This window comes from Schistocerca cancellata, chromosome 3, assembly GCF_023864275.1.
Source record: "Schistocerca cancellata isolate TAMUIC-IGC-003103 chromosome 3, iqSchCanc2.1, whole genome shotgun sequence".
NCBI lineage: Eukaryota > Metazoa > Arthropoda > Insecta > Orthoptera > Acrididae > Schistocerca > Schistocerca cancellata.
The window spans coordinates 775,995,177-776,010,167 of NC_064628.1; the positions used below are offsets into that span (position 1 = coordinate 775,995,177).

Below are 14,991 nucleotides of genomic sequence, written 5' to 3' on the forward strand. Positions count from 1 at the left end.
AGAGAGAACTTATGCAGAATGCTGACATTTTTATAGAAGGTACTTAACTGAGTTTTTTCACCCAACCAATGTGTGTCTTAACTCTGGATTCACACAATATGTATAATTAATTTGTTAGGAAGGTTCAGACTGTAAGCAGTCAGTTAAGAAGCTATTTGTTAATTAAGAGAGAAGTTTTGTATTATATCTTCGCTTGAAATAAACACTTTTTCACAGGGGAAAGCATTGCTAATAAAAGTGTATACCTTTACTTGAAAATATTTTATTTACATTACAGTTCAAGTATAAAATAGTGAACTATTTGCTTATTGCCATCATTTGCTGCAAGTCATATCACATATATTATTGTACAGCATTTAAGTGCACTATGGTCACTTTGAAAAACATTTCGTTCTTGTCTAATTGTTTTCTCTTATGGTGTTGCATGTACACTGCAAGCAACTCAGTCAGTCACATAATACTATTTAAATAAATACTGAGTATTTACACTGAGATAAATATTAGCAGAAATAAGGCACTGTGAAATTACAGGCATGCTGAAGTCCTTAACTTGTACTTACAAATACTTTGTCACACAATTTTGAAACATATTTAAAAAACTACTGAAGATTTTCAAGTGTATACATCTGTGCAGGATACATTTAATTAGTTCCTTTGTCAATTTGTCTAAGGTCTACAGTATACTGCTTCATCACTGCTAATATTTTATTGTATGTACATTATGGAGGAGGAGTAATTTACAATGATGATGATGCACAGTACAGTCTTTTTGTGCGAGTTCTGAAGCTTTGTTCAAAAACTGCAGTTGTTACCCTGCTCCTCAAACAGGTCTCCAAGAGCAGACAGCCCTTTGCCAGTCAGGAGCCTCTCCAAATGGTTTTGACCCATCCGGGGCCACGTAAGTGTTTACCTGATAGTCTAGTAGGACTTTGTAATCATACACATCAGTTCCAAGTTGCTGAAACAATACAGTTAATTATTTAGATTTCACAGCTACAAATGAGCTGAAATTTATAATTAAATTCATATGGCATCCAATCATATGCCATCACCAATAATAATAGTTTGAATGCCCATTTGTAACTCAGAACATGCAGAGTATTGAGAGTTCTCCAGATAATGAGAACATGATCACATTATACACAAAATCAGAAAACAGTGTGAGAGCATTTGTCCTTTCAGGTGAAAGTAATATAATGTGTACACAATTGAGAAAGAAAAATTGCTTGGAATTCAGCTTGTAAGTGTAGATAAAGTGCTGGAATATCGAATTCAATAGGAAGCAATGACGTGTTTTAAATATTTAAAATATATACCAGCAAATAAACTGGAATCAGTGAGTCAGGTGCCATGCAAGGAAGAAAATGTTAACAGAAGTCTGAGTAAACCATGATAGGTCAAGGGAGAAAGTTAAATGACATAAAATGAAATGGTGAACTGTAAATTAACAAATCATTTAAAACAAGAACCTATATAGAATGAGAACAGGAAAAAAACTTAAAAAATTATTATTAATAAGTAGAGGGTTTAAAATTTTGCAATTTGGGACAAATGTGAATATACAAGGAAATATGGATAATTACTTAATAACTGCTATTTTATAGAAGATGAACTATTTTATCGGATACAGTACATCATAGCTTTATTTCCTGTGTATATAAATACCAAAAATGTACCCCCCAGTTTTTTGTAACTCTTATTCCACATCACCCCCCCATGAACCATGGACCTTGACGTTGGTGGGGAGGCTTGCGTGCTTCAGCGATACAGATAGCCGTACCGTAGGTTCAACCACAATGGAGGGGTATCTGTTGAGAGGCCAGACAAACGTATGGTTCCTGAAGAGGGGCAGCAGCCTTTTCAGTAGTTGCAGGGGCAACAGTCTGGATGATTGACTGATCTGGCCTTGTAACACTAACCAAAACGGCCTTGCTGTGTTGGTACTGCGAACGGTTGAAAGCAAGGGGAAACTACAGTCATAATTTTTCCCAAGGGCATGCAGCTTTACTGTATGGGTAATGATGATGGCGTCCTCTTGGGTAAAATATTCTGGAGGTAAAATAGTCCCCCATTCGGATCTCCGGGTGGGGACTACTCAAGAGGACGTCATTATCAGGAGAAAGAAAACTGGCGTTCTACGGATTGGAGTGTGGAATGTCAGATCCCTTAATCGGGCAGGTAGGTTAGAAAATTTAAAAAGGGAAACGGATAGGTTAAAGTTAGATATAGTGGGAATTAGTGAAGTTCGGTGGCAGGAGGAACAAGACTTTCGGTCAGGCGAATACAGGGTTATAAATACAAAATCAAATAGGGGTAATGCAGCAGTAGGTTTAATAATGAATTAAAAAATAGGAACTCGGGTAAACTACTACAAACAGCATATTGAACGCATTATTGTGGCCGAGATAGACACGAAGCCCACGCCTACGACAGTAGTACAAGTCTATATGCCAACTAGCTCTGCAGATTATTAAGAAATTGAAGAAATGTATGATGAAATAAAAGAAATTATTCAGATAGTGAAGGGAGACGAAAATTTAATAGTCATGGGTCACTGGAATTCGGTAGTAAGAAAAGGGAGAGAAGGAAACGTAGTAGGTGAATATGGATTGGGGATAAGAAATGAAAGAGGAAGCCACCTGGTAGAATTTTGCACAGAGCACAACTTAATCATAGCTAACACTTGGTTCAAGAATCATAAAAGAAGGTTGTATACATCAAAGAAGCCTGGAGATACTGGAAAGTTTCAGATAGATTACATAATGGTAAGACAGAGATTTAGGAACCAGATTTTAAATTGTAAGACATTTCCAGGGGCAGATGTGGACTCTGACCACAATCTATTGGTTATGACCTGTAGATTAAAACTGAAGAAACTGCAAAAAGGTGGGAATTTAAGGAGATGGGACCTGGATAAACTGACTAAACCAGAGGTTGTACAGAGTTTCAGGGAGAGCATAAGGGAACAATTGACAGGAATGGGGGAAAGAAATACATTAGAAGAAGAATGGGTAGCTTTGCAGGATGAAGTAGTGAAGGCAGCAGAGGATCAAGTAGGTAAAAAGACGAGGGCTAGTAGAAAACTTTGGGTAACAGAAGAAATATTGAATTTAATTGATGAAAGGAGAAAATATTAAAATTCAGTAAATTAAGTGGGCAACAAGGAATACAAACATCTCAAAAATGAGATCAACAGGAAGTGCAAAATGGTGAAGCAGGGATGGCTAGAGGACAAATGCAAGGACATAGAGGATTATCTCACTAGGGGTAAGATAGATATTGCCTACAGGAAAATTGAAGATACCTTTGGAGAAAAGAACCATTTGTATGAATATCAAGAGCTCAGATGGAAACCCAGTTCTAAGCAAAGAAGGGAAAGCAGAAAGGTGGAAAGAGTATATAGAGGGTCTATACAAGGGCGATGTACTTGAGGACAATATTATGGAAATGGAAATGGAAGAGGATGTAGATGAAGATGAAATGGGAGATATGATACTGCATGAAGAGTTTGACAGAGCACTGAAAGACCTGAGTCGAAACAAGGCCCCGGGAGTAGACAACATGCCATTAGAACTACTGACAGCCTTGGAAGAGCCAGTGCTGACAAAACTCTACCATCTGGTGAGCAAGATGTACAAGACAGATGAAATACCCTCAGACTTCAAGAAGAATATAATAATTCCAATTCCAGAGAAAGCAGGTGTTGACAGATGTGAAAATTACCAAATAATCAGTTTAATAAGCCACAGCTGCAAAATACTAACACGAATTCTTTACAGACGAATGGAAAAACTAGTAGAAGCCGACCTCAGGGAAGATCAGTTTGGATTACGTAGAAATATTGGAACACATGAGGCAATACTGACCTTACGCCCTATCTTAGAAGAAAGATTAAGGAAACGCAAACCTATGTTTCTAGCATTTGTAGACTTAGAGAAAGCTTTTGACAATGATGACTGGAGTACTCTCTTTCAAAATCTAAAGATGGCAGGGGTAAAATACAGGGAGCGAAAGGCTATTTACAATTTGTACAGAAACCAGATGGCAGTTATAAAAGTCGAGGGGCACAAAAGGGAAGCAGTGGTTGTGAAGGGAGTGAGACAGGGTTGTAGCCTCTCCCCGATGTTATTCAATCTGTATATTGAGCAAGCAGTAAAGGAAACAAAAGAAAAATTCGGAGTAGGTATCAAAATCCATGGAGGAGAAATAAAAACCTTGAGGTTCGCCTATGACATAATTCTGTCAGAGACAGCAAAGGACTTGAAAGAGCAGTTTAACAGAATGGATAGCGCCTTGAAAGGAGGATATAAGATGAACATCAACAAAGGCAAAACAAGGGTAATGGAATGTAGTCAAATTAAGTTGGGAGATGCTGAGGGTATTATATTAGGGAATGAGACACTTAAAGTAGTAAAGGAGTTTTGCTATTTGGGGAGCAAAATAACTGATGATGGTCGAAGTAGAGAGGATATAAAACTTAGACTGGCAATGGCAAGGAAAGCGTTTCTGAAGAAGAGAAATTTGTTAACAGTGTGTATAGATTTAAGTGTCAGGAAGTCGTTTCTGAAAGTATTTGTATGGAGTGTAGCCATGTATGGAAGTGAAACATGGACGATGAATAGTTTGGACAGAAGAGAATAGAAGCTTTCGAAATGTGGTGCTACAGAAGAATGCTGAAGATTAGATGGGTAGATCACATAACTAATGAGGAGGTGTTGAATAGAATTGGGGAGAAGAGGAGTTTGTGGCACAACTTGACAAGAAGAAGGGACCGGTTGGTAGGACATGTTCTGAGGCATCAAGGGATCACCAGTTTAGTACTGGAGGGCAGCGTGGAGGGTAAAAATCGTAGAGGGAGACCAAGAGATGAATACACTAAGCAGATTCAGAAGGATGTAGGTTGCAGTAGGTACTGAGAGATTAAGAAGCTTGCACAGGATAGAGTAGCATGGAGAGCCGCATCAAACCAGTCTCAGGACTGAAGGCAACAACAACAACAACAACAACATTGCACATCATTTATTAAAGCTCAATTGGAAAGAATGTGCATAGGAAACTGTTTGCAAAATAAAAAATGTGTGAATGCAAAGATGTATCAGTGTGCTAGACTCCTTGGTGCCATACCAGTTATGGCCAGTTTAATAGCCTGTACAATATACACACGGCTAATGCAGTGCGAGATCCAACACTGGCACCTAGCACCTTAGAACACGGAAATGCGTATGTCTGCTAGCTGAAGTTCAAAAGTTTGATTTCTAGCTGATATTTTAACATGATACTTTTGGATGGTGGGTGTTTTGGTCAAATACCAGTAGACATACATTTGAACTACCTCATTAATGAAACTGACAACCTGAGCAAGCAATTGCATAGTAGCAATCACAGAATTATTTTTGCTGCATGTTACTCATTTTTCCTTTCTTATGTTGAAAGGAGTGGAGAGACCAGTCCTGGTCCATCACATAGTTTGATAAGGATCCTCACATCAGTAGAAAGGCTTGGCGATTTATGAGACCATGTGTGTGTTCTGCTTTCACAGAAAAAGCAAACTTGAGTGCAGGCTGGCTGTAGTGTGAGGGGGAAGTGGGGTTTGTTTCCCCACACTGCTCCTCTCCCCATGTAGTTCGATTCCTGTATGTTTTTTACAGCCATGGCCACCTGCCAGTTTATAGTGCCCACATTCTGCATTCTAGGTACTGGAATACAAAAACTGTCCACATATTTTGACTACATGAAAGTCTTTCTCTAAGGCGTGATTAGAATTATTTCTGGCTATGCTTTTACTGTGTATAACTTGTTGGTGCTGTCTGTAGCATTGTCAAGAATGGGTCAAGTGGCTATGATGTCCCACAAAGCATCAAAAATCAATATTGTTTAGCTTTTGTAACTATCGAATGCTGGGAAAAGAAAAATATTGTTGTGATACATCTCAAATCAAAGGTGGGGAAAATACTGCTGCTTCTCAACAGAAACAGTCTGCTGTTTAAAGCTTTAAAGAGCCAAAAGAAGAAAACAAACAATAAGGTTCCTATTAACAAGCTGTAACTGTAAAGGTTAATAAAGAGGAAACTTCAAACAAGACATTTACTTAGGACAAGAGAGCATAGCATGGAAGGGATGCCATGATCATTGGGGAATAATTGTGATGGGACTCACACCAAAGTAAATTTTTTTGTTCTGTCATTTCCTACAACTTTTGTGTTATATGGCATGGCTTGCTATATAATTCAAGCATTTAAATTTGTGCACATCTATTCTCGTTTCACTATTTTCAGGAAAGGAGATTTCTAAAAGCTCAATATCTTACAAATACAATTTATGAGAAGAGAAATACCATTATATATAATCATTGGATTTTGAATCAGGCATGGGTCTAACTTCTATCGAGCTGTGTTCTCCTTTTGCAGTTATTTTCTGTACTAAAATAATGGCATAAATAGAGATACTGGCATGGTCGAGGGTTTGCAATGATTTACTGGAATATCAGATTTCATTGGTTTGAAACTAGAATGAAAGTTGTCAGACATCAGTTGACATTCTCATTACAGACCAAATATCATGAAACTGTGTTCTAGACTCAGCCTTCACCAAGACCTCATTTCAATAGGTATTACTTTTAGCAGATGAGCCATCCAAACAATTTCACAGGTACTGCTTGATACTAACTCTTCTCCACTACTTCGAAATTCCACTAAAACCCTTTCATGATGCTGTGGGGCCAGTACCTGTTATAGAATAGATTTTAATGGAAATTATGATTCACCAACAGGATTAGAACAGTTAATGAGACAGAACTGTTTTAGTCTTTGCGGAGTGTATGCTGGGCTAATGGAACATGGCTGGTCAAAGATTACTCTGAACAAACAGTGAAAGATTGCCGCCTCAGTTGCTTGTTACTAATGTCTACACAATTACACACAATTTAAAATTTGTTTCGTAACACTATTCAGGGCAGCTGTCATTTCAGTTCACATATTTCTTTCTCCAACTTCTGGTACATTTATCTGTTGCAATTGAGACTGTTTCCCTACCCTTTGGAGAGGTTTAGAAAATATTTGGAATGAACTTTTCTTTGCTTCACCCAGCTTGTCTTTCCTCTTCATTCAACCTTGCTTTCTCCAATTTAATCCATGAAGCTTACAATTTTTTTTATGTGCTGTCTGAGGCCTTTCTGACATAGTAACTCCCTGAATGGTTCACATTTATTGCCTATGTTAGTGATGTGTAAACTGCACAACATTTCCCAATAATTGCACCATTATCGTAAGGTGCAATGTTTGCTGCTGTGGCTCACCAAGTTATGCACTGGTTTGGCAGAAAAGGCAGCGATATAATGGGGCATTTGCTGGAGAAACAGACCACAGACTCCACATGCATAGTACAGGACACCTGAGACACCAGCTAAGAACCTCGACATATATGTGCGAGTGAGGTGTTTGTGACCAGCTTCACAGTCCTGGCTTCGATGCATTATCTGTTAACTCATTACTTTCATTTGCCTGGGGCCAAAGCCACTTTAGTGTCACAATGCTTGTTCCCGAGTTGAAATCCCATGTCTCTTTTAAGTGATTAGCAGTATGTATTTCAACTGTATTTCAGCTCAAGTTATATATGTAACTTGTGATACTGCTATCTTAACTGTTACTACATAAGAACATACCTGTGTTAGTGGACTTGTGTTGGTTGTAAATACTCCAGCAAATCCTCTGTTCCTGGCTAGTCTCATAACTTCCTCTTCCATAAATTGTATGACTTCAACATTTTGTTGATAGCTCAAGGAATGATGTGTGGCCATCATGAAACTGTGCAGTACTTGACCCTTACCTTGTGGTAGTTGTTGATCCCTAGGTAGAGAAAAAATTATTTTATTTGTAAAGAGATATGTATGATTGAACTAAATGTAAACTAAATGTGTCAGTCACTTGGCCACATAAGATTTTATTGTTTTGTATTTAATGAATGTATGACAAATATTGTTCAAAATTTCCATTCTTACCTCAGCGGCCCTTCTAAATATTCCAGAAAATCAAATACGATAAGAAGGTCACTATGTATTTCAACGGGTGGTTCGTCATGTGCATCAAAGTTAAATGCTACTCCAACTGGTTCACCATTTTCGTTTTCAACAATGAAACTGCAACATAATTTTGGTATTGTCATGATTTAAATTTTAAATTTGCTTTGAAAATGAGATATTGTTTCAAATTTTAGAGTGAGCAAACATCTTTTAGTATTAAAAGGAAAGTTCAGTTGATAAAACTATAGCATTACTAGGAGATAGTCAACCATTCTAACACCTTCAGGAATTAAAATTCTGGGTACTGCTGACAGACACAAATGAAAGTTAGAAAAAGCTATCCTACCCCTCAGCAGAACTTATTTTCTTATTCAGGAGGGAAAGAGGTATAGCTTGGAGAAAGTTAGAGAGGAGGAGGGGTGGACAAAGATTCTTAGTCCTCATGTTGTCTATTGCTGTAATGCTTAATTACTAGAATAATAGTATTGAATTCCCTCCAAGTCTAGGGTCAGAGTGACCTACCTCTTCTCCCTAACCTTCTCCAGTCTGTTCCTCTCTTTTCTGAACAGAGGACAGTTTTCTATTATCATATGCGACTACCAGCAGTATTTAGAATTTCTTATCCTGAAGCTAAGTACTTGCTAGTTACTTAGTACATTTTGTAGATACCATATATCCTTTTTTGCTGTACAGTGAGCATAGATGTTAGTAACTGGCATTTTGCTCCTCTTACTTTTCATTACTTAGAGATGTTTGAAATTAACTGTATTTCACATGTTCACGAGGCCAATGTTGTAAAAATTTATTGAATGGCTGATAATGAACATTACAAACAAAATGAAACTTGCCAGATACAGGATATAGTGATGCTGTTCACTGGTTAGGGGTAGAATGGTGACTTGAGGAAAAACCCTGAAAGTGGGTAATGTGAAGTAGCATGTGAAAAGCAGAAGTGCCAGAAAATGAAATGGGAATGATGGAGATAAGGAACTAACTGTGTGGTTACAATCAAGGAAGAAAAAAGGAAAAAAATGGGAGCAGCAAGGAGAAGTAATTGGTGATGTCATATGAATAAAGAGCAGTACAGTTTAACTTTTATGCGTCAATACAGTAAAGTATGTTAAAATGGTTTGTGATGTATGTGAATATCAGAAATGTATTCAGATATCATGCTTTTAAGTTCTTTCAGTGCCAGATTATTAGTAATGTGTGTTCTTGTTGAAACTAGAAATTATTATTTGCTGCTGGAACAAATTAGTCTTTCATATAGCCATAGAAGCACTGACATAGTGAGATGATATGTATGTGCATTTCACATTTGTTACAAGTATAATTGAAACTATTTTTCAGAAAACAAAATTTTTATACAATGTAACCCATTCACATAAACACAGAGTTATTGCTTAATCATAATTAAGAAAAATTGAGAAATGTGAAGTCAAAGTTACAGCAAATTTTGAAGCAAAAGGGAAACTTTTTCATCATAGCATCTGGTACATATAAATTTTAAATATGGCAAGTGAGGAGAATAACCTATGTAGACACACACAATGCGTTGCACAAAGGCTGCATGGCACAAGAATGAAAAAATTTGACAGCTTTTGTGTTCCACAGGCTTTAACTATGAAACGTGTTCCTGGGTCTGTTCCACAGACAGCACTATGTATGTACAACCCATAGATGAGTAATATGATTTGTGGAATCTTTCATTACCCATTATATTCCCACCCCCACAAAAGAAAAAGAAAAATCGTTCTAAATTGAACTATTGTGTTGTTTAGATGGATAATACAACGTTCACTTCATGTCATACAATGGTTCATTAACTGTTTATGAGATTTAATTGTAAAAAAGAAGAAGAATGGGGGAAAAAGACTGCTGCTATCAGAGGATTGTCAATCAGTGTATACCTGTTGAGTGGGGTTGCACTTAATTGGTGCATGTGTGGAGAAAAACTAAGTTAAACTGCTCAGGAGGCAATCTGCTGACAACGTAAATAAATGTCAATCCCAGTTTGTTGACATTTTTGTCTTTACACCCAAAATTTTACAGATTCTCTCAAAATTTTGGCTCTCAAATCAACCTAATTCTCCATATGGCAAAGGCAGACCTGCTCTTTTCTCATATTAATGTTTTTAAGTCCATGTTTACTGGAGAAACAGGGACAATAGCCATGTAAACAATCATCCTTATATTTTGTTTGCCACATTATGTTCTCTCTGTTTCTTCCTTATTAACTCATCTGTTAAGTTGAGTTGAAATTCAGTGCCATGCTGGGGCACTACCTGTGCTGGAGAAGTATTTGAGGAGAAATTGCTCATAAGCTTATCAAAGAAACAATTACTATATTCACATGAATTATTTTGTATGCAACAGAAAATCTATACAACTTGACAGGGTACCAATACATTTCTCCTGACTGATTTCAGCTTGTTAAACACTTTGCCACATTTCTCAATAATGAGAATGATTTCTATGACATTTATCATAATGAATTACGCAGCCTGAGCAGAGTTTATGGTGTTGGCGAAAATTGTAGTTGTAGCTGGATGTGTTGGGAGTAGTAGCTGAAGCACCAACAGCAGCAGTTCCTGTGTGGTGCCATCAACGTCCCAATGTCCTTTTATTACAAATTATTTTTCACAATAACAATTTTTGAAAATTCACAGTGTACTACGTACACATGTTTTTTTCTGTAATTCTTAGTTATTTTATGACTTTGGATTCCTCAAAGTAATAAGAGACAAGAAAAAGAATACTATGAAGTGCCCAAACTTTTGTATAGGTTTTCTATTATATTAATGGATTCATTTAATGAGGAACAAAACATTAGAATTTAGACACTATGGATATTGAGATTAATAGAAATTGAATCAGTTTTAACTGAAACATGGTGAGGAAGGAAATTGTGCAATCAAAGAAACCATATTGGCTTTCATGTTAATTGATTTAAAGGACACCAAGGACAACATAAATCTTAACTGGCACATTGGGCTCTGAATGTTGCTTCTCTTGAATGGTAGTCCGGTGTGTTAGCTACTAAGCATATGTTTTGAACATAATTGATAGTTTAGAATATCTTATTTTAGACAGTGCATACTAATCTGTCATCCCAAAGGAGAAAAAATGAATTTGTGAAAGTATAATGTACCTGGATAGACAAAAGTCTACTCACTAAGTGGCAGAGGGGAACGCATATAAAAGGTATTATGTATGCAAGCTTTCAGAGCCTGTGGCATCTCCTGGTAGAAGGGTTGAAGGGGAAGGAGGAGGGGCAAAGGAAAAGGATTTGTGAGATTTAGGAAAACGGGTCCAGTTTGGAAAGGTCACCTGGAGTCCCTAGTCAGGGGAGACTTGCCGGACATGATAAGAAGGAACCCTCTCCTTGCACACTTAATACCTTTTATATGTGTACCCCTGCCAGCACTCTGAGAGTAGATTTTTTTATCTCTCAAATTACATTATACTTTCTAGAGGTGAAAGAAATAACTTGTTGAATCTAATGAAACACATACCTGAAGTTCTTTTCTACAAGTGGTTGCCACAAGGCATCAACTAGATTCTCGTAATCACTTCTAGGAATGCGTGGCACTAGCCACTGCTCCAAGTCAGCTTTTTCATAAAAACTGTCAGTGACCATCCTAAAATGGAAAGCAGATATGAAGAATTTTTCACACCATAAATAATACAATTTTGGAAAAAAATGGTAAAATACAAATTATTTCAAAACCATGGATAACAAAACCTTACCAAATTGCAAATGAGAAAGTATAAATTGCTCATTAAGTTGGAAACATTAGGTATGACATAATTTATGAAAACAGAAAAATACTAACAAAGAGAGAGAGGGGCTGGCCATTACTTACCTCAGCTCAGTACAGCCGATAGATACACACAAAACAAAACCGAAAATTTATGTTCCTAGCTTTCGGAACAAATGTTCCTTCATCAGGGAGAAGAGAGGGGAAAGAAAGGGAAGAAGGGAAAGGAGATTCAGTTACTCACAACCCAGGTTATGAAGCAACAGGGAAAGGAAAATAGCAAGGGTAGCAAGGATGGAGGCATGGTTGTTCATCCTGCCATCCCCCTGGACTGAACCTACGTTAAACAACCTCACTCCCATTTACTCTTCAGTCTTCTCCTCTTTCCCTTTCCTCTTAGCCATTCACGCATCTTTTCATCCTGCATAGTTGTGTTTATCTTTATACTATATACCTCTTTACTTCTGTATGCATCCTCTTTGGTTTGAAGCTGGCTACAGTAGAATATCTTTGGCTTCCCTCTGACAACCATGCCTCCATCCTTGCTACCCTCACTATTTTCCTCTCCCTGTTGCTTCACAACCTGGGTTGTGAGTAACTGAATCTCCTTTCCCTTCTTCCCTTTCTTTCCCCTCTCTCCTCCCTGATGAAGGAACATTTGTTCCGAAAGCTAGGAACATAAATGTTCGGTTTTGTTTTGTGTGTATCTATCGGCTGTACTGAGCTGAGGTAAGTACTGGCCAGCCCCTCTATCTCTTTGTTAGTATTTGTTTCACATCTCTATATGAGATTTTCCATTAATCATTTTGAAAACAGAAAAATGTCAGACAAAAGGAGAAAAAGGAAATTACATGCAATCAGCACACATTGGTAGGAGAAAGACCTTTAATTTTGAATGGGAATAATTTTTTCATTATCTTAATGGTAAGAAAACTACCATTATGAGAAAAAAGTGTTGAGAAAGATCTGAACAGTTTCAAAACTGATTCTAATGTGTGCAAATATCACATTTTGCTTCAGGGTGCATTATGGAGTATGTAACACTGGACATGGAAAAATATGTTAATAATATGGCTAATATAGTTGCTGAGGTACTTTTTAGAAGCTTATTGTCTACCATAAAATCTAAACTCTCTAGCACGGGAAAAAGTTTCTTAGAAAAATGTCCTTTTATAACCCATTCATTGTTTTCCTCTTCCTCTCTTTGACATGCATTAAGTTATAAACCTAACACTTGTGCTTCACTCATTTTTGTTTCCTGTCATTTTATAAAAAATTAAAAAACAAGGAACTGTTTTCACAAGTATGGGGTTCAAGTTCTACATAGAAAAATGATCCAGGCCTATCAATACTTTGATGATTATGCATCACACTCAATTTTAATATTCCTTTAATCTCTTAAAAGTGCTCCACTAACCTGGCAACATCGGCTTTGTATGGATTTGCAAGCATTCTTGATCTATATCTTGACAGTACCGTGGACTTAGTAGCCAAAGTAGTTGAGTTAGTGCTTTCATCCTCTGGAGACATACGGTCTAGCACTTCTGCAAAGCTCTTGGCAGAAATGAAGTCAGAGATACCTTCAGAAACAAAGGATTTTAATATCACTTATTGTGTAGTGACACACACACACACACACACACACACACACACACACACACACACACACACACACACACACACACACAAAAGAATTTTTAACAGATTTATTTCGTATTATGCCATAAGAGTGAGTGGAATGACAAAAATAGCACTTTATTATGACTTACTCCACTGCCTCACTGTGCAAATGTAACCTCAGTGACAAAGATGAATTTTTTTTTTATTTGAACTTTTATTGTCAAAGCAGTCCAACATGAATGACATACGGTATAGTACTATGAGCTCTCCATAGCAATGTTTAACTGTATTACTGAAGAAATGTTTTGGAACTTCAGTAATAGAATCACCTGTTTATAGGAAATACACCTGAATTTTCACTTACCAATAATGTATCCTCGATCTCTCAGCCTGGTTACGAGGTACACAGAATTCAAAGAGTTTCCACCGACTTCATAAAAATTTGATTCAAGACTCAGCTTTGCATTTACAGGATTGCCAAGAACAGCTGCAACAGTTTCAAAAAGCACTACTGCTGCATTCATTTGTTTCTCTGGTACTCCTGAGTAGTCAATTTCAGATGTGATGGTTTGGGAACCTGGGAAACGAAAAAGAAAATTGTTTCAAAAGTTGTTATCTTGCTGTTTAATGTACTGACACAAATGACATAAGTCAGTTTGCTGTTTTGCTAAGCAAATGGGACTTTGCTTCAGCAGCATTATAGTGATAAAATGTCATTGTTATAATTACCAATATTTGATCCAAATTTGTTTTATCCTGGTAAAATCTAATATCTGTATCATGCTTTCATTTTAGAAGCCAGATGTCTGTTCACATTGCATGTACTTCAGAATATGGTATTTCTTGTGTAAAAAAAGTGTCCTGAGGTGTCAGGTGAATTTATCAATTTTTTCCTGTGTATCTTGAATTATAAGGAAAATAATATTGCTATTACATTCTTATCAATATTTCTGTGGTCAGCTTAAAGCCTCTAACAATTTCTGAAATTTAATTTTAAGCTTTCTTTTTTAAAGTGCAAAGCAGTTGAGTGTCATTCGCACTAAGACAGAGGTTGCTTGCATTTTTCTTAGCTTGAGATCAAAATTATAATGTTGTTAAATAAATGTATGTTACTTGTTATAAACATATAACAATGAAAACAATCAATTATTAATGAAATTATTTAATGGGATAGATGAAAGATATAAATCCCATGCGGCAGCTGAACACACACATTAAATACTGTTGCGATTGGCAAGTTTTCGGAACCAGTGGCTCCTCCTTCAGGCAGAAGAGTTTAAGGGGAAGGAAGAAGGCTGAAGGAAAGAGACTTGAGAGGTCTGGGAAAAGGGGTAGAGTTTGGGAAAATCCACCAGAATCCGGGTCAGTGGAGACATACCGTACAGGATGAGAAGGAAAGACTGATTGTTAGGGTTTTCAAATCTCACCTGATGCAGTCCTCAACAACTATTCCTTCCTTCTCATCCCATATGCTAAGTCTCCCCTGACCTGCTGTTCTGGGTGACTTTTCCAAAATCTACCCTTTCTCCTAGACCTCTCCAGTCATTTTCCTTCACCATTCCTCTTTCCCCTTCAACCCTTCTGCCTGGCTAA

General features: G+C 37.1%; 1 protein-coding gene across 2 annotated transcripts in view; it reads right to left on the reverse strand.

Annotated features, from left to right (window-relative positions):
• Positions 1-625: 625 nt before the first annotated feature.
• LOC126175818 (zwittermicin A synthase ZmaJ) overlaps positions 626-14,991 on the reverse strand; it is a 140,456-nt gene continuing 126,090 nt past the window's right edge. For both annotated transcript variants that reach the window (XM_049922810.1, XM_049922809.1), the window contains exons 11-16: positions 13,763-13,975; positions 13,196-13,358; positions 11,533-11,658; positions 7,997-8,134; positions 7,661-7,844; positions 626-958 (exon numbers count right to left, since the gene is read on the reverse strand). In XM_049922810.1, the coding sequence (XP_049778767.1) occupies positions 821-958; positions 7,661-7,844; positions 7,997-8,134; positions 11,533-11,658; positions 13,196-13,358; positions 13,763-13,975 (962 nt within the window). In that variant the 3' untranslated portion in view covers positions 626-820. The remainder of the gene's footprint in view (positions 959-7,660; positions 7,845-7,996; positions 8,135-11,532; positions 11,659-13,195; positions 13,359-13,762; positions 13,976-14,991) is intronic.